This window comes from Agelaius tricolor, unplaced genomic scaffold, assembly GCF_023055355.1.
Source record: "Agelaius tricolor isolate 1412-34295 unplaced genomic scaffold, bAgeTri1.0.p SCAF_1, whole genome shotgun sequence".
NCBI classification, from domain to species: Eukaryota; Metazoa; Chordata; class Aves; order Passeriformes; family Icteridae; genus Agelaius; species Agelaius tricolor.
Genome location: NW_027269261.1, coordinates 92160636 through 92186638, shown reverse-complemented (window position 1 = coordinate 92186638; position 26003 = coordinate 92160636). Strand labels below are relative to the sequence as shown.

Genomic DNA, 26003 nt, shown 5'->3' with positions numbered 1-26003 from the left:
TCTGTCTCTGATGTAGAATATGGCACTACTTCCTGCTGAGGCACCTCAATAACTATCAGCTATCTGATGGTTAAACTTTGAAGCTCAATATTGTTCTTGCTAACATGTTGTGGGACTTGTACTAAATGGGGTTTTTATAGCTGATTTCTGGATGGTTGAACTATTCCTTTTATTTTATTTTTTCCTTTGCTGTGCTTGAAAACAGCAATGCTGCTTGAAGGAAGGGCAAATCTATGTGGAATCCATGTCCTTTGCAACAGAGAAATGAAAGGTATTTTTAAGCCATTTAAAACTACATTTCATAGATCATTTAGGTTGGAAACAAACCTTTAAGATCATAAAGTCCAACCATTAACTCAGCACTGCCAAGTCCCCATCTCAATCATCTCACCCTGTGCCACAAGGCTTTTAAAAGCCTCTAGGGATGGTGACTCCACTGCAGCCCTGGGCAGTCTGTTCCACTGCTCCACACGCCCTTGGGGGGAAAAAATTCTCTGAAGTTTCCAAATAATGCAGATGGGGTTTTAGAAAAAGAAAATGCTGTTATTCTCTGTAGGCTAGCCTATGCTTTTCTTCTGCTACCTTAAATCTCAGTGGCTTTTCTTTGGGTAAAAAACTACTACTTTGGGGAGAAAAAGGAAGCATTCTGATGAAAGGTACTAGATAAAATGACCCAGAGCTGATGCCAACTTAACTTACAACACATTTGAACTGCACAATTAATATCCTTCTGCAGCATGTATTAATCCTGTAGAGCTATTTAAGTGTTTGGTTCTTGCTTCTGTTCTTTCCTGATGACAGATCGACTTTTTTCATCTTATCTCCCTTCTATATTTAAAGTCCTTCATGCTGCTTTTCTCAGAAAAATAACCTGTCAGTTCCCACTGTAGAGCTCCCACACCACTCCAGAGACACTGTGGCAGCAATAGTCTGATTCAGATTTTTGCTCTGCCTCAAAGCAGAGCCAAAGGCAAATGCAAAAATGTTCTGCAGTCTTCAAAAGCAGCTATTTTAAGGCTGTCCTTCCTTTTTTTTCCCTTTTAAATAAAAACAGATATATTTTGCCTCAGGGGAAAGGGCAATATATAACCTGTTTAAAAAAAATTCATCTCTTCTCAGAAAATCAACTCATTGATGCACTAGAAACAGAATAGAAAGTGTTCTAATCAGAGTAATCTTCAAAATGAGTACTTGGAATATAAAGGTGTTTGAAAATGGAATTTTTGTGAGTTTTCTTAGTGCTTGGCCTCAAGCCCCTTCTCAAAACTCAGTACAAATGCATCAGCTGCAGCAGATTTAACTGCAGAGACATAGCTCCTCTAAGCCAGCTATATATGTTTGTTTGCCTAAACATGTCTTGTATTCTGGAAGAACTTACCATGTCAAGTTATTTATCCCAGTTTTCAAAGGTAAGTACCTGCAAAATGATCTTCTATATAAACAAGCTTTAGTTGTGTATTAAAAAAAAGAAAAAAGGCAAAACCCCAAAACCTGTAATGTAAAATCAGTAAATGCCTGCTCATAGACAAGAGAAAGAGAATGGTACAACTGGGATTGTCTCCACTACAAGCCAGAGCCATTCAGTCTCTGAGACTACCAGGTGAAGTAAACAGGGTACATTTGTAATAAAAATAAGTATTTATGCACCTGAGCCCTAACCTTGAGTACTGTAACATTGACATTTTAGGCCAATTTTTAGCCTTGGATATTGACAGGTAGCAAGGACAGCAGAGAAGAACCTTCTACCACACATTCTCCAATGAGAGCAAGAGAGGCCTGTGCTTTCTTATTTTTGGATGAGAGATATGTGCTTAGCTATATGAAGAGCTACTTTCAATTCAGACTTATCACTGGATTTCTGTTCAAGAGTCAGGACAGCACTTGATACATGAGCCCCTCATTCCCTGCAGCAGTGGCTTTGCACAGCTAGTGCTGGTATATTTGTCCTTTTTCCTTGTACTTTCCAGAACAGGTTAAATATGGGATAGAGGGGCAGACTTGAAAATGTATTATGTGCTATCACATAAAGTCTTCATTCACAATAATCTATTTAATTTGTTACATGGACAATTCTGACATGTATTTCAGAGAACTTGAAATGGAACACACTGTTGCTGTCTCTGCCCCAAGTGCCATGGTGAAATCTGATCCTTTTCTGCACATCACATTTTCCTCTCTTGAAGCAGTCTAGGTCACTGAGTCACCTAGCCAGCTGTTCACATGATTTCTTAAAAACTTCAAACAGGACAATTCAAATTATTGTACTCTAGCTGCTTTGCTGTAAACAGATGAAGTGCATCTAAGCATTAGGCAATGTTTTAAAGATACTACATTCAATTCTTTAAATCCATCCATTATGCCTGCTGGAAATGCATGATGAAACAGGATGGCACAAGAAGAGGCAAAATATACATGAGGCGTATATAATTATGTAACTCCTTGAAAGATCACACTGAAATCCTCAGAGAGTCAGTAACAACTTTAGAAGAGAAGTTAAAACTTGCACCTTAGTTCTCTAAAAGGACACCCTAACTGCAGCCACTGAAGCCCAGAGAGTCTGTTTCTGTGCAGAGGGACCACTGCATGGTGAATGCTTAAAAAAATGAAGACCATGCTTCAGTGAGTGTACAGCTGCATAATTACTTGTAGGAAAATGGTATTAACCATCTGATAGCTTACAGTAATGGTAAATAACACTATCCCTGCTCAAGTAAAACACAGTCAGAGAGAGAATTTAATTCCAGCCACGTAAGAAAACAGCAATTGCTGAGAACTGACTGTAAGAATTGTAAAAAGTGTTTGAATGAACTGCATGAACATTAGGGCAACCCTCTGTAGCAGACTTAAGCACCATGCACATGAGAGAGTTTCCATAACTAGAAATGCTTCCTCTAGGATTCCTGTCCTAGGAACCCCCATCCAGGACCTGGCCTCTCTGGGAACACAAGGCTTGCAGTAGTTGAAAAAACATCTCTCACTTCAGGTCACACACTTTAATACAGTGTTACACATACAGCAAATTATACAGGAAATAAATTACTTGAAGTGATTCAATTTTTATCCTTGTCATTTGCAAAACAGGCCCAAATCAAGAAAATGCATTATATTTACACATAGCTGATATTTTATATACAAAGCATTTTTATATTTACACATTTTATGAATGCAGACTAATACTTTGTCAGATGGGGACAAAATAAAAATACTGACAAGATCTGAACATGAAGCAATCAAGATTACCACATTAACTGGTAACTGACCATCCTTTTAAAATATCTATATATATGTGTATACAGGCTCATTTTATGTTTGTGTATGTCCCAAAAAGAAAAAACCTTGCACTTAAGCACTGTCTATGTCTATATGGTACAATTTGTTATACTCTTTTGTTTTCTATACATGCTATGCCACATGCTTGTATGAGAGAAAATGCAGGTTTACTTTTGGTCCCTGAAGAATGCAATATATAAACAGACAAGCACAGACCTGAACTATTTCACAACTGACTTAAATGCTAGGTTCAACCAATACTGCAGGTCCTCAGGGACCTAAGGAGTACAGTCTAGCTTTCATCTTCTCTTTGCCCTAAATAAGTAGAGTTGATTGAGATACAACCTCAATATATGTGCTTGGGAATTCTTAAGGACTTGCAGCCACTGAAACTTCAAACTAATAATGTACTGATTTATTGGGAAAGCATGCCTTCCAACCACCAAATAGTTATCACCATCTATTTTAAATTTCCTTTATTTTTATTTGCTGCTTGGTTTTAGCAGCAGGTTTTTCACATATGTTAAGTGCAATAGCCATGCTCATCATCCCCCCCAGGCTCCTCTCTGGAGCAGTGCAGTGCCTATGGCTTCACAGGTTCCTTGGGCTACATTTCCTGGAGTGATGATTCTTCTTTCCCTCCACTGGGTCCATCTCCTTCTTAAAAGAAGAGAGCAAAAGTGTAGCACCCTAAGCTACACATTTGTGCTGCAGCAGGATTTGCTCTATGTACCAGCTCTACAGCACAGGTGTGTAACTGGCAGGGCCTGAGGAGAGGGAGAAAGCAACAGCCTCCAACATTCAGGCTATTACCTGCCATGATGCCTGTCAGTTCAGCAGAAAGTTACCTCCACGTTTGGTGTTTTGGTCTGGTTTTCGGTTGGGTGTTTTTGGTTATTTTTTTTTTTTTTCCTTTTCTGTTTTTTTTTCTTTCTTTTTCCCCCGGCCCCTTTCCTAGCTTGCTAAATATTTTAACTTGAAATTTCCCCACCTACACATCCCTGAAATCTGAGCTTTAGCCCACTGTCTTCACATCTGACTGGTCTCTCAGTCTGTCAAGATCACCTACAGAGGTACTTACTATGTCAGATCTGAACAGCCCACTCTAAAAACCTTATCAGTACAGCCTTCCCTTTTAAAAGGGACACCAATAACTACACTCACACTGTATTTTATAGGTTTTTTCTGTATCTGCCCTGTAAGAATTCAGCCAGACCCACTCTGCCATCAATCTTACCAGCACAGCTGGAATAATCTGAAAAGGAAAAAAAGAACAGCTTGAATGTGAGCACCATCAGGAATGCCTGCTCTGTTCCAGTCCTCCAATCATTCACTAAAGTGGAAAGAGGTCTCAAGGGGAGGAATATTATATGAATTAGAGGGAGAGAAGCAAATGTTGGAAAAATACACTTTTCTTGACCTATGGAAATGAATATATCAATGAAATGTAAAAAATGAAATACATCAATGCTATACAACAATGCTATATAACTGAACAGCCTACTACTAAAATTTTCACAAAGGAATCACTATAAGACAAGTTAGAAATCAAAAATATTCAGGCATGTTCTACAGTCTGTGAAAAAGGAAATTTTTCAATGGTAGTTGAGTTAATGGAATAACCTCAATATTCCTATTATTAAAAAATTATGTAAATTTATTACTAATAAAATAGAAGACATACAGTATGACTAGAGTATTGCTCAATGCAAATCTGCCTCTGGACATGAGAGATTCCAGAGAAAATCAGAATACAATACAATTTACATGTCGCAATAATGATTTTCAATAGCATTTCTATATATAACTTTGAATATTAAAATTCTGCTGCTCTATTTAGCTACTACCTAATCATGTCTTCTAACAGCTGCCTGTCACTCTGAATCCACTGGAATCAGGTGCAGGAATAACAACCCCTTGTTTCTGCAGTTCACGTAAAACATCGAGTATTGAATCCAACTCCATTCGAAATTTCTCCAGCTCCCGATTCTTCTCCTGGGCCAGCCTTCGCCACCTCTCAACCTCCTGGGTTTGCCTTACTTCAGAAATGTGCTGTCTTAGTTGGCTTGCCTGCAAATTAGAAGAAAACACTGTGATTTCCTATGCCAATACTCAGCCAGTGCTGCCACACTGCAAAAATCTGCCACATCATTTTATCTGATGCTCAAAGCTGAATGCTCGCATAAAGTGGAAGCAATTTGTTCTGAATATTACAAAAATCATTCTGATAGCAATGAATTCCTTTAAATATTTGCATTAATAACAGAAGGGTAGAATTGATTATTGATTAATGAGCCTCAGGAGAATTTAATTTATCCTCTCCAAAGCAGCAATTAAATTTGAATATTTAAGGCAAAGCTGAGCATATAACATGAAACCCTCTATAAATTAAAATTAACTTTTTAAATTTCCACTTAAATGTGGTATTTAAAATAACGCTCTGCAAAACAAAGTAAATCTGAATGACGTGTTGTAGCCTACTACTCTACTTTTAAAAACCACAAGTTCTAGGAATTATCAGAAAATGTCCTGTAGTCACAAAGATCTGATTCTGCTGCAGGCAAAGGTCTGAATAACTTTAACATGAATCCCTGGCATAATCCTATTAAGTTACACAACATAAGAAGTGCCATAAGATATCAAAAGCTCCACACCACAATTAATTGTAATAGATCCTTTAAAGAGAGCCCATCACTTAAAGGCCATAATTATCATATTTGCTGTTTGATACTAAGCATAACCTGTTAACTTCATGCTCAGCAATTTCCTTTTCAACACTATTCATTTTGATATAATTCATTTGGGCAACTGTTCAATGCCCCAGTACTGATGGTTAAAGGAGAAAAACTGGGACAAATCAAAACCCAAAGCTTAATATATAACAAGGCAGAAACACTACAAAAAGATTAAATTTAGTACTAATTATGTATACTACTACTTCTTTGAAAAAAGCCCAAAACATGACAAAACATCTTAGTAAATACTATTGGTATTCAGTGGAGCTAGATCACAGAATAGGCAGAAGCTAACACTTCACAGAAATGGTAAAGACATCCTCACATCATATAAAAGCAAATTAATAGCAAAAAATGAACTGTATTACAGTCACCTTTAGCAGGACAGAATGTGAACAAACATAACAAAAAAAAACAAACAGTGGCAACAGGACTTATTTTTAATCCAATGACTTGTTTTATGTATGGGTCTTTTTTGAAAGAAAATAAGTATCTGATATAGGAATGTACAAGAAGAAATCCTTCTACAGCAAAAAAAAAAAACCACTGTATATTAAAAGCATATTCCTTGAGATATGGTTTTAAAATTTAAAATAAAGTAAGATATTACTATACTTTCAATGTAGCTTTCCTGAATAGGGCTGCAAGGACTAGATAATCACAGTTCCTTTGAGGAATATATCATAGATTAGACTCTGCACTCCAAACTCTTGTCAGTTTTTAGTAGCTTGCTTTCATTGTGAAACTGAAGTATGAAATAATGATATTGACTCCAAAGGTCTGTCTGGAGTCCAACCCTCTGGGACACCAAGACCTTCTCAGACCAGGCTGCAAGGCAGTTACTCAAGTAATCTTAATTAGCACAGCAGGGTCGAGCTGACCAGGCCAGCACCTACACTCACTTGCATTAGCAGGCAAAGACAAAACCATGGCTGCATAAAAACTACTTTACTTTCCTCCTGCAGTGTGAGCTAAATAAGCCTGAATAAATACCATAAAATTACAGTTAAACCAATAAATTGCTCTTGAGAAGTAAATGCAGCTATGAACTGGTGTACCTTTTGAATTTCATGCTCTCTTTCTGCATGTCTGCTCTCTATATGCTTGATTTTCTTTTCCAGGCACAAGAAATGTTTCATTTCAGGACTCTGGCTTTCCCTAGCCTCTCTCAGCTCTTCCAACAATTTTGTCACCTACAGTCAAAAAGAGAATTGATGAAAATTGTTATAATTGTGTTAGGCAGTGTATATACCCGATTCCTTAAAAACATATTTGCATTGTTTAATTGTTACATTCAAAAGCTGTAGAAAGGAAGACATAAAAGAGAAATCTCCTTTGTTCAAAAGCTTTAACAGGGACTCAGGGACTTAGGATTTTTCATTTCTAAGAAGCAGCTTTAGGACATGAAAGTCTAGTCCTCTTTGATAAATCTGGTGCTGTTAATAATGTTATGAAGGGATTGTGTTCTGTCACATTTTTTACTTCATACAACAAAAGTTAACAGAGAATATTATGATTAGATGTTCTTACACTTTCCCTTCTCACACCCAAGATAAAGACCAAATATAAAAGATGCCAATGTATTTCTAAGGACTAAATTAATTAGACATGCTGCTAAGAGAGATGTTACAAGCCTGCTTAATGTAAGCTTAATAATTACCAAGTAAAATAACTTGACAATGACTTAAAACTGATTTCCTAATCCTCCAGAAATTCAGGGAAGTTTTCTTATAAAGCCCTACTAGTTTATTCTCATTCTTTGCCTGTTCTAAGTAACTTGATATTCCTTCATCCAAAGTATTTTTCGTCACTCTTAATGTGTATAAATAAACTAAAGTGACAAATTTGACATCTTTATGATAGTCCTTAGCTTCCCTTAGACAATATATTTGAGAGCAGCTACCCCTCTTCAAGCACTCAGTCATCCTTGCCTCTCTGCTGTGAATTCAGGTAGCTGGAAGCTTTGTGTCCTCATAAGATGTTATCACTCTTACTGAGAAGTGACTCTGAGGCAGCTTACTATTACTTACACATTTCAAGGTGGCTTTCTAAAATAACAAGGCCTGTGTCAGGATGTTTTTGCCTGTCCATTACTCCAGCAGTTTTGAACTGTTCAGCCACATTTTTCAGAGGAGCAGAAGTCTTAGTTTCAAATGATCTGAGCAAATGAATGTCTGCTGCTTGGCTGCTAAAGGGAAGGGCTGATGTGTGGTCTCAAGTATATAATTAAACACAATTAAAAAATCATAGTGGAAAGATCTCATGAAGGGAAAAAAGCCCCAGGAGAAAAGAGGCTCTGTGTATTTTGCCAGCGACAGAACCACGTCAAATACAATGCAGTGCTATGTGCAAGCTGTTAAGGAAAGGAAGCACTCAGTTAATGGAAAACATCCATGAACAGCATTTCTGAGATTAGTATTCAAATAAAAATCTTCCAAGAAGCCTCAGGAAAAACTGCCTTTTTGGATGTACCACCATTTTAGACACAGGACTCCATCCTATTACCACTGAGGTGCTTTCCCCTGTCACTACTATTTCCATTTGCAGGTCTGGTTGTCTTCTTTTCTCAGCAAAACTTATTGAACCTTTTAATGCTAAAGATGTATTTTAAAAGCAGTACAGAAGTTGTGCTAGAGGGCAAAAGCAAGGCATAGATATTTTTCTCTGTACAGTCTTGCAATGATTTCTGTAACAAAGATACTCCTTTACATTTTCTTAAATACCAGCACCTTGAAGTTGGCTCTACCATGTGGGTGATCTCTTAAACCATCACTGTCAATAACCTGTAAAGCAGTCACAGAGGAAACAACAACATTTGTCTCATTGTACTCTTGCTCTGTTTTTCCAGGAAGAAATATTACATATACTGACACCACTGGAATGAAACAAGATTTGCAAGGAAAGCCAACACCTATATGAACCCAAAGTCTCAGTCTCTATTCTGCAAACAGAATAATTAAACACAACTTGTTTAATAGGACATCTTTTTTCTCCCCCTACAAACCCACAGTTTTATAGAAATACTTCACAACAGAGGTGGAATTTTGCATGTGTAAGATAAATACCCAGATAAGTCTGAGTTTAGTAAGATTAAGATTAATCACTTTTATTAATCCTTGCAAGTTAGAGTATTATCAAAATTAATTTAAAATTAATGATCTTCATACATCAAGCAGATGGTGAATGAAGCACAGGCACAATGCTGAGACAGACTACATCCTCCTGAACAGGAAATGGCAACAAAGACTGGCACTACTTCAAGAACAACAAATGCATAGCTAGTGATTCCAAAAGCTTGAGCTAAAAGGTGGACACCAATTTGATCCAACATTAACCCAAATGCAAGGATAAGAACAAGTGTAAATTTTAGATTATTTGCTATTGATTGAAGTAGAAGATTAGGAAAAAAACAGCCTATATACTTCTCTCAAAACCCATTGAATTTCATAACTTTTATAGCTAGCTCTCCTTTCTTAAGGCACATTAAGTTTCAGAGATAGCAGAGGAGAAAGCCAAGAATGTAACTGCCTAAGTCAGTTTTATGGCAATGGAGGATGAAAAAAGAAAAGCTTTTGAAAACAGTAATAAAAAATCCTCTTAATTAAGAGGAATGAAGAAAAAAGTCCTGTGGTCTATTTACCACCACCCAGCATAACTCTCAGAGGATATGAAAATCTGGGTTAACCTACTGATCAAACTTCATACAGATGTCAGACATTTCAAACAAAATAATAATAAAAATATTAACATCAAAAAAGGTCAAAGTTTTGCATTCTGTTCTGCGTTGTTCTCCTGGTCACACACACAAGAAAAACCTTGCATTCTCAGGGATAATTGATGTAGAAGCAACTGACAAAGATTTTGTTTCTAAGACTTATTTTACTACATATTATTTCAGGCTTGACATGAATTATGCTGAAAACCCTTATTAGACTAAGGTATCCCCATTGAAATTTAAATATACCTCTTTTTGTAGAAGTTGTTCTCTTATCTGTGAAACTAGAAGAGCTTCTTGACGTCTCTCTTGTTCACCAAGTTGTTCTTGAAGATGTTTTATTAATATCTAAAAAAGGTTTAAAAATCTTTTGTCATTAGCATACACACCCATGACAACATGTGAAAACCAATGCAGGAGAAGTACAGAAAAAAATAAGCAGCACTGAGAAAGTTGGGGCTGTTCAGTCTGGAGAAGAGAAGGTTGTGTGGAAACCTCATAGCAACCTTCCAGTATCTGAAGGGGCCTACAGGGAATCCAGAGAGACTCAAGATCAGGAACTGTAGTGATAGCACACGGAATAATGGGTACACATTAAAATGGAGGAAGTTTAGGTTAAATATTAGGAAGAAATTCTTTACTGTGAGGGTAATGAAACACTGGAACAGGCTGCCCAGGAAGGCTGTGGATGCCACAAACCTGGCACTGTTCAAAGCCAGGCTGAATAAGGCCTTGAGCAACCTGTTCTAGTAAGAGTGTCCCTGCCCAGGGCAAGGGAGCTTGTGAGTATGATCACAAGTATGATCAATGATCTCTGAGGTCCATTCCAACCCCTTCACATCCTAAGTTTCTGTGATTGTAGCACTGCAGGTGTAAGTGCTGTGTGCATTAACAACACTGCCTCCAACATGTGTGTGTGCATGGGCTGTTAAATAGCACATAGGTACATATGTAGTACATGAAAACAAGCCTCAATCTTCAAGTTACTTTCCTCATTTTAAAATGTTAAATAATCTGAATGAAACAGCTCTTTCTACCCTTTATACCATGTGTAAAATAGCCCAGAGAAGTGGTGGAATCACCCTCCTTAGACATACTCAAAAGCCACCTGGATATGGTCCTGGATGACCTTCCTGAGCAGAGCAGTTGGACAAGATGACCTTCAGAGGTCCCTTCCAACCTCAGCCATTCTGGGATTTTATGAATACTGTGGCACAGGATGATTTTTGAAACAATAGGTCCTACTTTAAAGAAAGTACGTTTATAGTAATACAGAAAGAAATAACTTTAAGATATATCTATAGCTAAGTATTGTATCAACTGTATCTTACCTCCTGTGCTGAAATTCTGTTCTTTAGTTCAGCTACTTTAGAAGTAGAATGTTCCTTTGCATGCTGGCAAACAATCTTCTCAACTTCCCTCTGGTGGGAGGCTTTCAGAGATGCAATGTATTCCTCTGTGTCTTCCTGCATCCTGAACAGAGCAAGAGAAAAGTGAGATGTAGTAAAGCAGATACAGACAGTTCTTCAAAAATGCAGCAGCTTCTCACTTGAACACACAAAATAACCAAAATGTTAAAGGCAGCATATCTTGTATATTTCATAACAAAACCTTGCAAGACAGGATCACCATTACTTATATTGCTCTGAAAGGAGAAAAGGGTGGGAAACCTACTGTGGTGGATATGTGCATCATCTAATTAGAGGCAGTTAGGATACAAAAAATTCAGTCAATCATCTTTGTTGGTTCATCCTATTAAAACAGTGACAAGAGAACACATGCTTTTTAATCATAATGCAGCTATCTTCTTTTAGATATCTATTTTAGAAAATAATGTGTTATAATCTAAATTGCATGTCAATTTCTTCTACTTTGATTGTGAAGGGATGTAAGGGAGACTAGGTAAAGTATAAGGTTTCTACAGTTAGCTAATTCCACTGAAAGCACACTCCAGGTTTGAAGGAAAGAACATGGACCAAGTATTAATGCCATAAAACACAAAGCATCTAAGATATGATGATTTACACAGACATTTTACTTAAAAGCATAAGAAATTGTAACATTAATAAAAGCATTAACATAGGTTTGCCTGTAGAAAGAAATGTGACAGTGCACTGCTTTAAAAAAAACCCCCAAAGCTAGAAACAGCACAAATGAAGGTATAAGCAAACATATATATATATATATATATATAACCTTCACACATGGCTGACATGTTAATATGCTACTTCAATCCTATGTTTGCCAACAATTTGAGAAGGTTTTTAAAGGAATATGTTGAGCATTTACCTTCGCATGTTGCTTTCAGAATAAGCCAGTGCTGCCTGAGACTTCACCCGCTGCTGGCTCATTTCCAGGGACAGTTTCTCCAGCTCCTCTTTCAGATGGGCATTTTCTTGCACAACTTCCGAGAGATGAGAATCAGAGAAGGTATGTGGTTGGTGTGTTTTGTCATCATTGAAAATGCTTAGACAGGCTTCAGTGTTGTTGGAATTCCTTCTATCTGTTGCTAAGGTATTCTTTTTCAAGACCTCTGTAGAGTTCCCATTAGTGTTTGCTTTATTTCTCAAATTATTATCAGACAACATCACCATCCTTTCTTTTTGAAGTTTCTCTACAGTTTTTGTGAGGTCTTGTATTTCTCTATTTTTGGTGACCAGTTCTTCATTTAATTTTAACAACCTGTCTTTTGTGCTACCTTGTTTCATTTTAGAGTCCACGGACTCTAAGTCTTTATTATCATTTTTACTTCTGAGTTTTAATTGGGAATTTTGACTTTTAAGATTTTCGATTTCTGTTTGGAGGTTTCCAACAGTGATCTGATGGGTCTTCTTTAGATTCTGAAGCTCCTGCTCAAGTTCTGCAGAAGTGGCTTTATCACCATTCAGTTTTGGTGTTTCATTCATAAATTCATAGGCAAGTAGTTGCTCAAGCTCTGCAAGTCTTTGTTCATACTGTATCTAGGAGGGGAGTAGAAAGTAGGGACAAAAAAGCAGTTTCTTAAGTGTACTGTTATTATTAGCCATTCCTATTATTCTTTAAAGTTACTGCCCTTCTGAAGAAAGACTTCAGAAGACAAAATACAAATCAGGATTACTAACAAACTACTCAATCAATTCAGAAATTAGCAAGTGAAATAATTAAGTTTGCTGTAAAACAGAATTACTTGGAAAATTTACTACAAAAAATCTAATCACAATGGATGCACTAATTATAGGATAGACAATTATATTGACAAGAAAATATTTCATTTTTATGCAATTGAATTCTCTTCAGATGCTACCAATGTTAATTTTGTCATTATGTACTTATGACATGCTGGCAAACATTCATGTCACATGTTCAAAGTTGTATTTCACATTTTTCAAAACATTCTAATTTTTAACAGAACAGATCTTTCTTTTTATGTATTTCTAAGTATGAAGAAAGAAGTATGAATTCAGAGAGAGATACAATCTTTCCTCCTAATGAGTTGAGGAAAACCTAACCTTCTTAATAGCTTGGATGGCCTTTGAGGAAAGTATGATGAGTGACTTGTGGAGAAAAGGTGGAACAACTGACCAATTCTTTCTTTTCTTGCTCATTAAGCACCTGTGCAGTTCACCTTCTCCTTTAAGTAAAATTCCAGACTTCCATGTTTCCTAACATGGAAGTCTTTAGGCTCACTATCATGTAATTTTTTGACAGTATGTTTAGTGGTTCCCAATGTTCCCTGCAGAAATTCTCAGTCAGCAGACCTCTGAAATCACAGACTTTGGTACAACAAGGAATTAGAGAAGCAGCTCTACTCTGACCCACAGGGTGAAAACTACTTACCTTAATTGTAAGAATTAAATTATTATGCCTTGAGAACATGTCCTCTTCATTTTAATACTACCCTAACAATTTCAATGCTATTTTTATTTATCTTAGGTGCTGAAGGTACTGAAATTCTGGTTCTGAATTCTTTGAATAATTTTTTCCCCTTGAATGTGGTCTTTGCCTTCAGTTTTAACCACTACCCTGTGTTACACTTAGTTGCCTTGTGACTGTTACTTGCAAGGTGGACTACTCAACTTTTACCTTTATTTTTTGAAACTGTTGTTCCATGGCACGAAGGCTTTTCTTAGCTTCATCATCTTTACCTTCAAGTTCAGTTTCTAATTTCTTTATTCTTCTCTCCAAAAATTCAACTGTGTTTGTTTTAGCTGAAAGATCATTCGTTTTCTCAGCAGCAGCAGCAGCAAAAATCAAAGCAGGCAAAGAATTTGGATACCTTCTTTTTAGAATTCCTTCCATTTCTCTGATCTATTCATAAGAAAATTAAGTCAAAGGTTAAAAATAATAAAGTTCTAATGAAAAGGGAACAAAAGTAAGTGACAGAGTATTAACAAATTTAATTCCATTAAGGCGGAAGAATGAAAACCATAGATGCATATATTGAGAATTATTTTATATTCCTCCCATTTATGGTTTTGTTTACAGAAAAGCAAGACTCATTGTCTCTTACTGACTAACTTACACATGATCTTAAATAAAATATTGCTCTGGTCTTCAGATTACCTTATATCAATAGTCTAAAGAAAGTCAAAAAAAGGGATTTGAGAATGGCTTTTAGTGCTGTGAATATGCTTTTTTTTCCTGGATTTGCATTCACATTCTACTTTTCCAACTGTTAAGAATATTTCATAGCAATATTGGAATTATTCTCCCAATAATAGATTATATGTCTTTTATTTTGTCGTATGCAATCATGTAAAACTAACACTTTGCATGCAGCATTAATAACAAGTCCCTCTCTTATCTGTAGATAAGATATTCATATCAGAATTCTGCAAAGGCTCTTGCCCATGAGTCCCACATCCCTAACCAATGCAACTGCTACCTCCTAAAATTCAGGAAGGCTCACTTCCACTTGAGTTTTTTTTAGTAGAAACATGGATTTTAAGGTCTTCACTCCCCCAGTTTTCATGAATCTTGTATGAATCCAACAGAATTTAAACCCCTACTCTTGAGTCAACTTGGCTGAAATTCATCATACTGTTAAGGAATTACTGAATGTGGACAGGAGTCTTAGCAAGCTTTGGCTTTGCCCTCTTGCCCCTTTTAAAGAAACTCTGAACAGTTATTTTAAAAGACTTTAAAAGGGATACCAGCTTGTTGAATATAGTAGCTAGAAGACTTACTTATTCTAAGTAAATAATTGCTCTTGTGCTTATGAGTGTCTAATAACACAAGTTACTTTATCACAGAACTTCATGCTATGCTTTATCCTTATCAAGGCACTGGGGTTTTAAGAGACTTTATCTGAAACAAAGTTTAAATGAGAGAGAGTTCTTTTATTGCATACTTGTCGCTCAAGATCCTGAATTCTTTTAGCATCTGCTGCTCTGTCTCGCAAACGTTTCTTCTGTTGCACACACTGATCTCCTGCGTCAGCTCTGAGCTTCTCAACCTGTCCAATTTATGAGAAAACAAATTGAAACATATTCAGAGACATTGTCCTGTAGTACAAAAGCATTTCAAAAACACATAGTACAATGGAAGTATGCTGCCATTGAAAAACTCATAATGGTAATTTCTGTACTAACTGATTCTTCAGACTCTAAACCTCCATGACAGCTTCCTTCTCCAAAGCAACTGAAACTAGATATGGAAATCGAAAAGAGAATTTCAGCTCTGGGACACTCTTGTCTTTATACCAGGAATACTGCTCCTTTCTTTCATACTACAAGTATACAGGCTTGTAAGCTGTCATATAAAGTGCTACAGTGCATTCCATGATTTCAGGATGAGTTTAGGAAATGGTTTGTGATTTGCAATGCTACACTATGTCATGAGATATAGAAGCAGCCAAAAGGAAATGTTAAGTTGTGCCTAAATAAAAGCTGAGTCCCAGCTGAGAATCAGGGCCTGGCTAACTCATGTTCCTGCATTCCTGTGATGCCTGGTCACGAGGACTTAAAGCTAAAATCTAAAATTGAATTTCCTAGCTTTATTAGCCACTATGATCTCTGTACAAGGATATTATACCCTGGATATTTAAAAATATTCCTATCTTGAATTCTCTCCCAGATTGGTAATATTACCAAGTCATGCTAAGTCATGCTTTTATGCCAGCATTTTATAGTTTGACTGATTTGATTATTTCTATGAAGTCACAGCGTTAGGCACCAGAATTTTTAGACACCAGTCCAGCCCAGAGAAAATGCCAATAAAAATATTTTCTTTCACAGGAATGGTATCTTGAACAAAGGTTAATAGATATGGTGGTGTGTGTCCCTGGCTGCTCCTTCAGAAGCATTTTGTTTTATCTTTGATCTCTCTAATAAAAGATCATAAAAGATTCCAAGATCAGTTATATTTTAGCACTGGTAAATTTTTTTTTAATGAATCCTAAGTCTAACATACTGACAAGTAGACAATGCAAGTCTCACCAGTATTCAAGATTCTTGTATTAGTTTTGTTTAGATTTCAAGTGTTTTGGGTTTCCCCCCCCGCCACAGTAACCAGGGAGCTTTTCCTAAGAAATAATTTAGAACTGGTACTTAAGAGAAACAAAATGTGTTGCCTAAGTTACTATGGAGCATAAAGGAGGAAAAGAGAATGAGAAGAAGGGTGTTCCTGGTTGTTAACATAACAATATACTTCTTTCCCTTAGGTCAAGAAATTTAAAGGTTTTAGGGAAGCATGTTACTATTGTTCCCAGAAGCATCGGCAAGATGTCCAATAGAACCAATCTAATATACCAAAAAAAAGGAATTATTATGAAGGAAATAAGTACATTACAGTCATCACTGGAAAAAAACAAACCAATTTTCAGTTCCAACCTCTTACATAAAGCTAGATATTATCACCTCTAGTCTTAGTTTCTCAATTTCTTCTCTTGCATCTCTAAGACGGGCTGCATCTTTATCCAGAAGATCTTGATTTTCTGCATACCACTGAAGTCTTTTTTTTAAATGAGTAATTTCCTGTTTGTACGATTCTTCCATGATTTTAAATTCATAAGACTTCTCACCTACAAGAATAAAACATTCTTAGAATTGTTTTATTAGTAATTATGTATTGAAGAAGTAATTAGTCAACACTGTCTTCCTCAGCAGATTTCATACATTTACCATTTTGACAACACTGTTACTGAAGTAATTTTAAAACCAGATCCTAATTGGGATTTTAAAAGCAACAGTATTTGTAAAAACCCTTTTATTTTTCTCATACACAGCAGTACTCAATGGCTTACAGTTCACTATAGAAAGTATTTAAGACTGAATTTCAGAGAGATCTGTTATTGATCATGCTCTAATAAACAGACCTTCATCATCAAGATGAATGACAACATAGAATATATGCCTTGATGTTTATTGATCATACTCCTCCCATTTAGGGATCAAGCATTTTCAGAAGAGACTTGTAGGTAAGTATTATTGCACTTAGCATTTGTGATGCCTGACACTGGAAATGGGAGAGTCCAATTTTGAGCCTTCTCTCATTAATTCAAACTGGAAAAATCTCTGATAAGATGCTGAAAAAAGTCCCAAGGTGTAAGTTATAGGTAAAAAATGGGGAAGAACTAAATAGGGGACTAAGATGTAACATAGTAAATCTTTTCTTATGAACAGAGTTGTCACATAATTGAAATATTTTTTTTTCTACATCCAGTGAAAGATTGGCAAGAAATCAAACTTAACAGGTCACAACAAAGAGTTTGGTTGGATACAGGAAGATACTTTCTAACAGAGTACCAAAAGTACTGCAGCATGTCCTTCACTGTATGCTTTTGTTAGAAGTTTAGACAGTATTTGTAAATGGTCTAGATGCATTTCACTAAGTAATACTTTAGTAAGAAACAAGTTTTTGTTACATATTTATTTACTGAAATGCAAAGTAAGCAAAATTATTCAACAAAATGAAGGTGCTTTACTTGATGCAGATGCAATCTGGACTTTGGCTAAATCTCTCTCTTTCTTGGCTTGTACCAAGTCTACCTCAAGAGCTTGTTTATCTTGTTTTAGACGTCTTATCTCTTCTTGCAATTTAGCTTCTTCTTTCTAGATTTTAGAAAAAACAGTAAACCATGAAAAGCTAAACACATAATATCAAACAAAACCCCTGAGCATGCTTTTTCATCACACAAAGATTAAATCGCAACAGTTACATCCGACCACAGCAACAATAAGGTATTTTAATTTTGGTATTATTGTCAGGCCCTGCAATTTTGGTATTATTGTCAGGCCCTTTCCCCTGCAAAGATCATGGGAAAACATAAGCTTAAAAAAAAAAAACCAACCCAAATTTAAATTTAAAAAAACCCAAACTCCAGATTTTTTAAGCCTTACTTAACTGTCATAGAAGTAGAAAATCTCTGCCTTTTGAAAGGGTCAGTAAAGAAAATGGCTTGACTTACTTCTGAGACTGAAGACTGTAGGATAAGTGGTCAAATGTATTGTCCAACAGTTCATCCTACTACATTCTACTTCTTGCCATTTTCTGCAGACAGTCTCTCTTTTTGCTACACAGAAACTTGGTCCTGAAGTTTGCCAGCAAACTTCAAGACCAAGTAGGACAAAAGGTCTTTGTGCCAGAGCCACCTCTGGAGATGGAGCCCCTTGGTCCTAGGTATGCACAGGTACAGCAAAAATCAGCTGGGGGGCCTGAGATTTTGGGAGCAGCCGGTAAACAGACCAAGTGTCTAGGCATGTACATGTAGGTTTGTTACTGCTAGTGAGCTCCTATCCTGAACTGCTGAGCAGGCCACATCAGGCCTGTGTGCATTGGGCCACACATGCTCCTTGTGTTTCCAGTGGTATTAGCTGTATTTCTGTGCTACATGCAAAGGCACTACACTCTGTTATCTTACAGGCTTGGTATATCCCTACCTGTGCTACTCGAAGCTCTGAAATCAATTCTGTGAAACTCTGATTTCTGCCAGGTTCAGAATCCTGCATGACTCGTGATTGGTTGTTAATCTTCTCTATCTTTTCTCTAAACAACAACAGAAAAGCAGTCATGCAATGTGATTCAGCATACTATCAGTGGCCACTGAAAAACAAACACAACCCCGTGCCCCCCAAACTGTAGCACACAGTCAATCTGGGCAGGTTCAAAACAAAAAGAGAAACAAACATACACAATATTTATACACAAACAAAATTCACTGTAAGGCCAAGTCTTCTCACCTCACATGAACTAGTTTATTTGGACTACACAAGGGAAGGAAATAAAAATCTACCCTGCATCAGTGGAACTCATTTACAGGCCTCTCCATAGCAAAGATCTGTAGATTAGGAGTACACACAATTGCTAGGTTGTTTTTCCTCATTACTAGCACAGGATGCAAATCTCACAGGACCTACAATGCAGGGAATAGAATTGTTTCTCCACTAGCAGAACCTCTTGTGCCCCCTGATTTACTGTGTATCTTACAACAGCATCAAAACATCTTAACAACATCAGCAGAGCCAAAATATCAGAACAAGTGCAGCATAATGTATTATGTATTTTGATATGAATAAGAACATTGAAATATTTCCCAAGTGGAAGTCTCCAGTCTTCCCACAGGTTTGCAACACCATCAAGAAAACAAAGAATTAAGTGCCCATAATCAACACAAATCAATTCTCAAAAGAAGAAACAAGACCACAAACCTGAGAAACACTAGAAAACATGCACCTGATAGACTCTGCAATGGTTCTTCATTTAAAAAAAAAAAAAACAGCAGAAAATTCTAGAGATTTTAGGTCAGATATGCAAATAAGCCTACCTTAACTGTATTAATTCAGACTTTAAGCACTGATTCTCCTTAAACATCCGTTCCTCATTTTTTTTGTTTTGGATTTGTAGCTCTTTCATTTGTTTGTATAACCTCTCATTTTCCTAAGTTGAGACAGACAAAGTTCAGAGATTACTGTTTTCTTCAGTTATAGAAGAATTTTCTATGAATCACATAGTTTACCTGCTGAAGCAGTGGAAGAAAACACTGAATATTTAATTACTGAGCTTCTAAAATGGTTATCTACTTTCACTATTTACAATTTCATCCAAGTGTCTGCTCACTCTGCATGAAGGAGCTAAGACAGATCCTCTATAAACTACCCCAACTATAATCTGAAAACGTGTTCAGGGGTGAGTGTTGATAGATCAGAGCTCAGCCTGCCCATGCTCTAGTCCTGGGGACACAAATCACCATTGTCTGGGATGCTCACAGCCATACTGGAAAGACATTGTGTTTATATCAAGGAATCATGCTGAGCATCAGCTGGAAGCTGGTTGAGCTACCCACTGGATTTTACAGCTGCAAGTATTCAAAAGGATTATTAAGCTTGAATTATCTATTTCTCCACTTGACTAAGTAATACAAATCAGGCATGCTATTAAGGTTACTTTGAAATCTGCTGCTCAGATCTTGAGAAAAACATTTTAAAAACCAAAATTTTTCAGATTTCAAATACTGATTAAAAGCACTAATTTTCAGCTACATTTGGGAAAAAGTTTGTGGTTCTTCATTGACCATTAAGTTCTCAACTGAAAAGTTACTGATTTTTACAATTTAGAACATTTACATGGATCTGTGGAAAAACTTAGTCCAAACTAGACGTATGAAAGACTATTTAAATCTGCAATATGTTTGCCTTTCACACCTAAATTCCATCCCCTTTTTAGAAAACAAGATACCTGATTTCAACAGAAAAGTAGTAATCATTAAACAGTTTTGTTTCTGAAACTGGATAGAACACAGTTCAACATGATGTATGGTGTTACCTGTTGATAACCTTGAATAATGACCTCTTGATCTTCAATCTCTTTTTGTATTTGGGCCAGTTTTTCCTCAGTTATAGGAATTGTTGCTGCATGGGTCCACCTCTTTTCTTGGGTAATCTCTTCCATACTTCTTAGCTTTCAGAAGAAGACACACAAACAATAAGAAAGTTTTGTTAGCAACACGGACTTTTCTACAAGACTGTGGTCTCTTCATTATGGTATCAGAGCAGACCAACAAGTGGCTCTAATTGGAGAAGCATTATGAAAGAGAGAAAAGGTATAAAATGTTTGGGAAAAGCTAGAAGCTTCTGTTCTTATGTCTCTAGACAAGAGGGTATGTTATGATGCAGGGAGTTATTCTCAACAAGCGTATAGTGGAATAAATCTGGGAATATTTCATACAAGTGGTATCTGTGGGAGTGAATCAAATCTTTGCAAAAACTTGAAGCAAGACTCTCAAAATAGCAAAGTAAGGGAACTCAGGATAACAAGGTTTATCTCCAGGAAAAAAAAAACCTCATGTCTTACAGGCAATAAATATAACAGCAGGTATGCATTACAGGGTGTCTGTAAATTTGGATTTTCTCCTCATCAACACCTCATCTAAAGTAATATTGATTCAATTTTCAGAAGCAATGTTTCTTCTCTTCTATAGGCACAGGATACAAGATGATAAAGTACCTTACTCTGAAGAACATAGTTTTCCTGACCCAGATGGGAGAGCTCCTTTTCATGCTGTGTTTTCAGTTCCACTACCTTGGCCTCCATCTCCTTCTCTTTTTGTGAAAGCTTGCTGGCCAGCTGCTGAATCAAATCCCGAGCTCTGTTCAGGTCCTCCTCTGCTGTTTGTAGTCGTTTTAACAAATACAGCTCTCTATCACAGCTTTTGGAAGGGGAAAATGATAAGTCCTAGGGCAGACAATTCAGGGAAACATTACACTGAGTTGATTGTTTACCAGAACTCTGCTTATCAGCTTTATTTAACTGGTTTGTCTAGCTCTCAGCAACAACACAAGGCACTTGAAAAAACAACCCAAAATACAAACCCCCAACACTTTAATAGCAAAACATCCTATATTCATTTTAATGAGTGACCTCATTTGCAAAATATATATGAGGAAAAGACGACAAAAAAATCCAAAAAGAAACTAATACATCTCATATGACAGCCACTATATTGTTACCATAATTATAATTATGCATCATCTTACTTTTAGAAAAGCAGCAATGCTTTGGGTATTCAATGAATAGCTTTTTTATGCAGTTGATAAGGGAGAAGGAAAAATCATTATGGTACTGTAAATTCAGTCAACTTGGAGAAGCCAGAAGGTACTATTAAATATTTAATGCAATGCAAATAGGAAAAATCCCTGAACAGTAATACTGTTTAAACATTCATAGGAGAATATTATAAGTAGAAGTTATATTTAACCTTCTTTTACAATGAAATAGTAATTTTTATAATTTAATAAGCCACTTTACTTATATAGACTCACCAAAGCCAACAGCACTATCCAAGCAACTGAAAAGCAGTAAAATTATATTTGCATATTTTAAAAGTAAAAAGTAGTATTTGACGAAAGGGAAGTCTTCATTCACTACTTCAGTATTTACCAACCTTATGATAATTGTTAAAAGCCTTGAAAAAATAGGCTTGCAGACCAAGTTGTACATGCTATAATTAGGAGCAACACTGGTTATTACTCACATGATGATATTGCCTGTTATAATCCTCAGCCTGGTGTCCAAGATTACTAACAACTGATTGGCCAGACAAAACTCTGTTAATACTTCCCTCCAAAGTTGGTTCATTTGCTGCAGATCTTATTATCCTAGTAGCAAATAAGGCTTCTTCATTTAGGCAGAAAGTAAAATAGAACAAATTATATTCAGAATTTTATGTCCTTTAAAAAAAATATGTATTCATGTGATCCAACCTGTAGGTATATAAATTATTCTACAACCTGAATTTTGACTGAAATACAGAAAGTTGAGAACAATGATATACTATGGAAAAGTTGGAGGGTTTTTATTTTTTTTAAAGTAAGGAACAGATGACAAGATAAACAAAACCCAAGAGAACAACTGAAACAAGCAGCTGGATAATAAATCCTTCACAAAACAAGGTTAACCTCACTCCTCCACTTTAGAAGCAGCCAGTTATCTAAGTATACATAAACACAAAATATTTCAAGGTATGGGAAAGATAAGACATAGCAATTTTCAAAATAGACTTTGGATTGCAGACAGTACAGAAAGAAATGCAACATTTATTTGTTGCATCAAATAACAACTTGACTGGAGTAAGAAATCAGGAAAGATCCCTCTAGAGTCACTAACATACATGGAACTGTTCACATCTCAGCCTTCTGATAGTAACTACAACTGCCATTTCAACTGCTCCTGCTTAGGAATGTTACACCTGAATAAAAACCCCACCAGACAATGATTCTCTTCTAAATCTCATGCCTTTTTAGTGTCACACACCCCTCAGAAAGGTGCTCCCTTAGCACTGATGACTTGGCAATTTCTTGATTCAATGTTATTCTCCTCCTAGCTATAGAAGAGGCCCCTGCAGAATGCAGCCAGGTGAGATTAATTTTCTGAAATCACATAAAATTGAACTATCATGAACAGTTATAGCCAGAGAGGGAAGAGCAAGTGTGAATGAAGCCTGTAGTCTTATTTTCCCAATACTTGTCATTCACTTTACCACCTTCACCAGGCTGTAAAACCTCTTCCTCAGGGAGAGACACATCAATGTACTGAGGAACTGAGGTCCTCCAGTTCAACAGCTGCCACTGAAGCACCTCCCTAAGACAGGTGAATAATCCTAAACTGCTTTTCCTGACACTACCTGCAGGGCTTTTAAAAGCACTGCATGCTAGAAGTGCATTAAGCCTGGGTACCTGTAGTGTTACTTGCTCATGCCTCAGGGATAGCAAACATTGTCTGAATTAAGCTGAATAAGCTTAAGATGAATTATCTCATGAAATTCTTTGGGCTTCACCCCAAAATAAAAAGTTTCCTTGCAACCCAGCTTTCACAGGATTACATTGGTATTCTCCTTTCCATAGTGTTTCCAAGAGACATGAACAGAAAATAGCACTTCCTTTTTAGTACTTCTTTTGTACTCTAGGAAACCAAAGATCAAAAGAAGCTGAGAACAGGAATTCAGCTTCAAACATACAAGTTAGTGAGTCAGCAAATCTTTGCATTTACTGTAATGAAAAATGTCAACTTGTAGATATTAATTTTTGAACACCAGCTTTTTTTACTCTTTTGGTCTTGCTGGTGAACAATAGATAAGTCTCAAACCTAGTGGTGGTAAATGTGAGTGGAGATGAAGCAAGACTAAAAAGATTCATATAAAAGTCTCTCTCACAGCTATTTCATGCTAATACAGAAAAAAATCAGTACTTAACTGCATTTGAGTTTAGATTTCTCTACAACATTTGGGTTTTTTTTTAATGTGAAGCATAAAAAGCAAATCTCTCTGGCTCTTAAACTCAGAATTAAAACTCTCAAAACTTACAATTACCTTTAGATTTTGCTCTATCTGCAGGACTTCTGGCTTTCATACAAGTCTTTTTGAAAGTTTCTTTTGGTGTTTTCTTTTCACTGACTGGAAAAGACTGCTTTGAAAGTAAACTGGGCTTCCCGTAGCCAGAACTTCTAACCATTCCATGAGGACCATGTGAAGGTTTCTTTTTATGTACAGGTGCTGGACTTCTAATATTCTTTGGTTTGGTTGACATTGGTTCTGATCTTTCATTCTTCAAGGAACAAGACCGAAGAGCCTGTGACAGAACACATTGGTTTAAAGCAAGTTTTAGGCTCTGCTGTAGGGGTAGCATTCACCAGTGAAAACATAGAACCAGTTGCCAAAATTACAAAATAAGACTCAGGGTGATGGCAAGCATTATTTTTAAACAAATTAGTAGTAAGTAATTTTGCAGAATTGTACTACTTCAGAACTACACAAAGGCAAGTACTTTGTACTGCCTCTATTTAATTGATCTGGGAAAATGTATTTTTATTTTAATTGTACTGTACATTACAGGGTCTTTTGCTTACCAAATAAGGTAGGACATGAGTAAAGGCTAATAAACACAGTGGATATAGAAACCCAGCCATGAATAAAGGAACAGTGGTAGGCAGAGGAACTCTGCTAAACTTGACCATCAAAAACAAAGCACACAACTCCCAAGACCAAGAGACGAAAAAGTTTAGCCTGTTTGCCCTAAAGAGCAATCCACCAGGATAAATCAGCCAAACCTCTGTCCCTACAATGCCTTGCACACACAAAAGATGACTGCCTAAAGGAATGTGAAGCTAATATAGGGGAGGCAAGGAGAAAATAATTTGGGGATGCAAGGAGAAGTTTTGGGATTAGATAAATCTTGTACTGGGATGTTTGAGATGATTGTAAGAATATGGAAAATTTACAGGATCTCTAGGGAAAGAACAAAATAGAAGTAAGAAACAAGTCTTGGAAATAGAGGAAAAAAACAGATTAAAAAAGCTGGTGACATGACCAGGTTGCTGGTCAGCACACTTGTCTGACTCAGCTGTACACTGACCATTGCAGCCCCTCCTATGTTCTTACTGAACTGCATTTCTAATTGTTGTCTCTGTACAAATGCTCCCTGTTCTGAGCCTGTTGTGCATTTACAAGTGTCCCTCCAACGCTCACATGCTCAGAGACATCACTGTCTTGAGCTGGAGATATGGCATTGCAGCAGCCTTCCACATGTTGGGCTGGGACAAGAAGAATCCCACTGGACCCAATATACACTGGATTTGGTGACCTCTAACAGTAGCAATGGCAACATGAGACTCTCAAGAAAAACAAACACATCAATTTCTCAGATCTCTCAATTTCTTAACATCAGAGCATAATCAAGTGACAGGCAGTCTAAAAATACATACCTTTTCAAATTACTTCCATATAACAAAAATCTGGTTGGTAATACTTACTTTTTTAGTTTTGCTTCTCTGTGAAAGCAGAGAGTTTTGTCCTATTTTTTCTCTTAGTAGATCAGGCTGCACTTCACTGGTCTGAATTTCTTTCTCAGTCATCCTCTGAAAGGTATCATCATTCATGCTTGTCTGTAGAAAGATGCTTTCTTCTCTGTTAAACTTTTCAACTAAGTTTTTCTCCCAAGATGTATTATTCTGGGGGTCTTCAAAGGGTGAGTGGCTAATGAGGTCATTGTCTGTGCTACCCACCAGTTTCACAGGACTACAAGAAAAAAGAAGTCATACATAATAAGACTTTTACCTTTTGCTTTTCTATCACTCTGGAAAAAGCAGGATATTTTTTCTTTACGTATCAGCTGGAAAAACTGCCTGAATTTCAAAGAGCTACTAAGTCTCTTTTAAGACCTATCTTGCAGATTTAGTCATACACTTCATCTGTGTAAAAAGAGCTGCTTTGCAGCAGCAGCTGTTTTTGTAGAGGTAGCAAAATTGGCTACAAGACAAACACCTGTAAGCCTGCAATTAACACTAATTAAAAAATGAGCAGTATTTCTGCTGAA

General features: G+C 36.5%; 1 protein-coding gene across 6 annotated transcripts in view; it reads right to left on the bottom strand.

Annotated features, from left to right (window-relative positions):
• Positions 1–2978: 2978 nt before the first annotated feature.
• The window catches only part of CEP162 (centrosomal protein 162), a 45303-nt gene continuing 22278 nt past the window's right edge, over positions 2979–26003 (bottom strand). For 5 of the 6 annotated variants that reach the window (XM_071443688.1, XM_071443683.1, XM_071443706.1 and 2 more), the window contains 16 exons: positions 25441–25705; positions 24002–24260; positions 22169–22311; positions 21142–21369; positions 20461–20595; positions 19463–19575; positions 18579–18684; positions 17624–17750; positions 16557–16720; positions 15050–15154; positions 13783–14007; positions 12010–12680; positions 11052–11193; positions 9970–10068; positions 7064–7198; positions 2979–5340 (listed from right to left, as the gene is read on the bottom strand). In XM_071443688.1, coding sequence (XP_071299789.1) covers positions 5131–5340; positions 7064–7198; positions 9970–10068; positions 11052–11193; positions 12010–12680; positions 13783–14007; positions 15050–15154; positions 16557–16720; positions 17624–17750; positions 18579–18684; positions 19463–19575; positions 20461–20595; positions 21142–21369; positions 22169–22311; positions 24002–24260; positions 25441–25705 — 3127 coding nt within the window. In that variant the 3' untranslated portion in view covers positions 2979–5130. The remainder of the gene's footprint in view (positions 5341–7063; positions 7199–9969; positions 10069–11051; positions 11194–12009; positions 12681–13782; positions 14008–15049; positions 15155–16556; positions 16721–17623; positions 17751–18578; positions 18685–19462; positions 19576–20460; positions 20596–21141; positions 21370–22168; positions 22312–24001; positions 24261–25440; positions 25706–26003) is intronic. The other variant, XM_071443723.1, reaches the window with a different exon arrangement.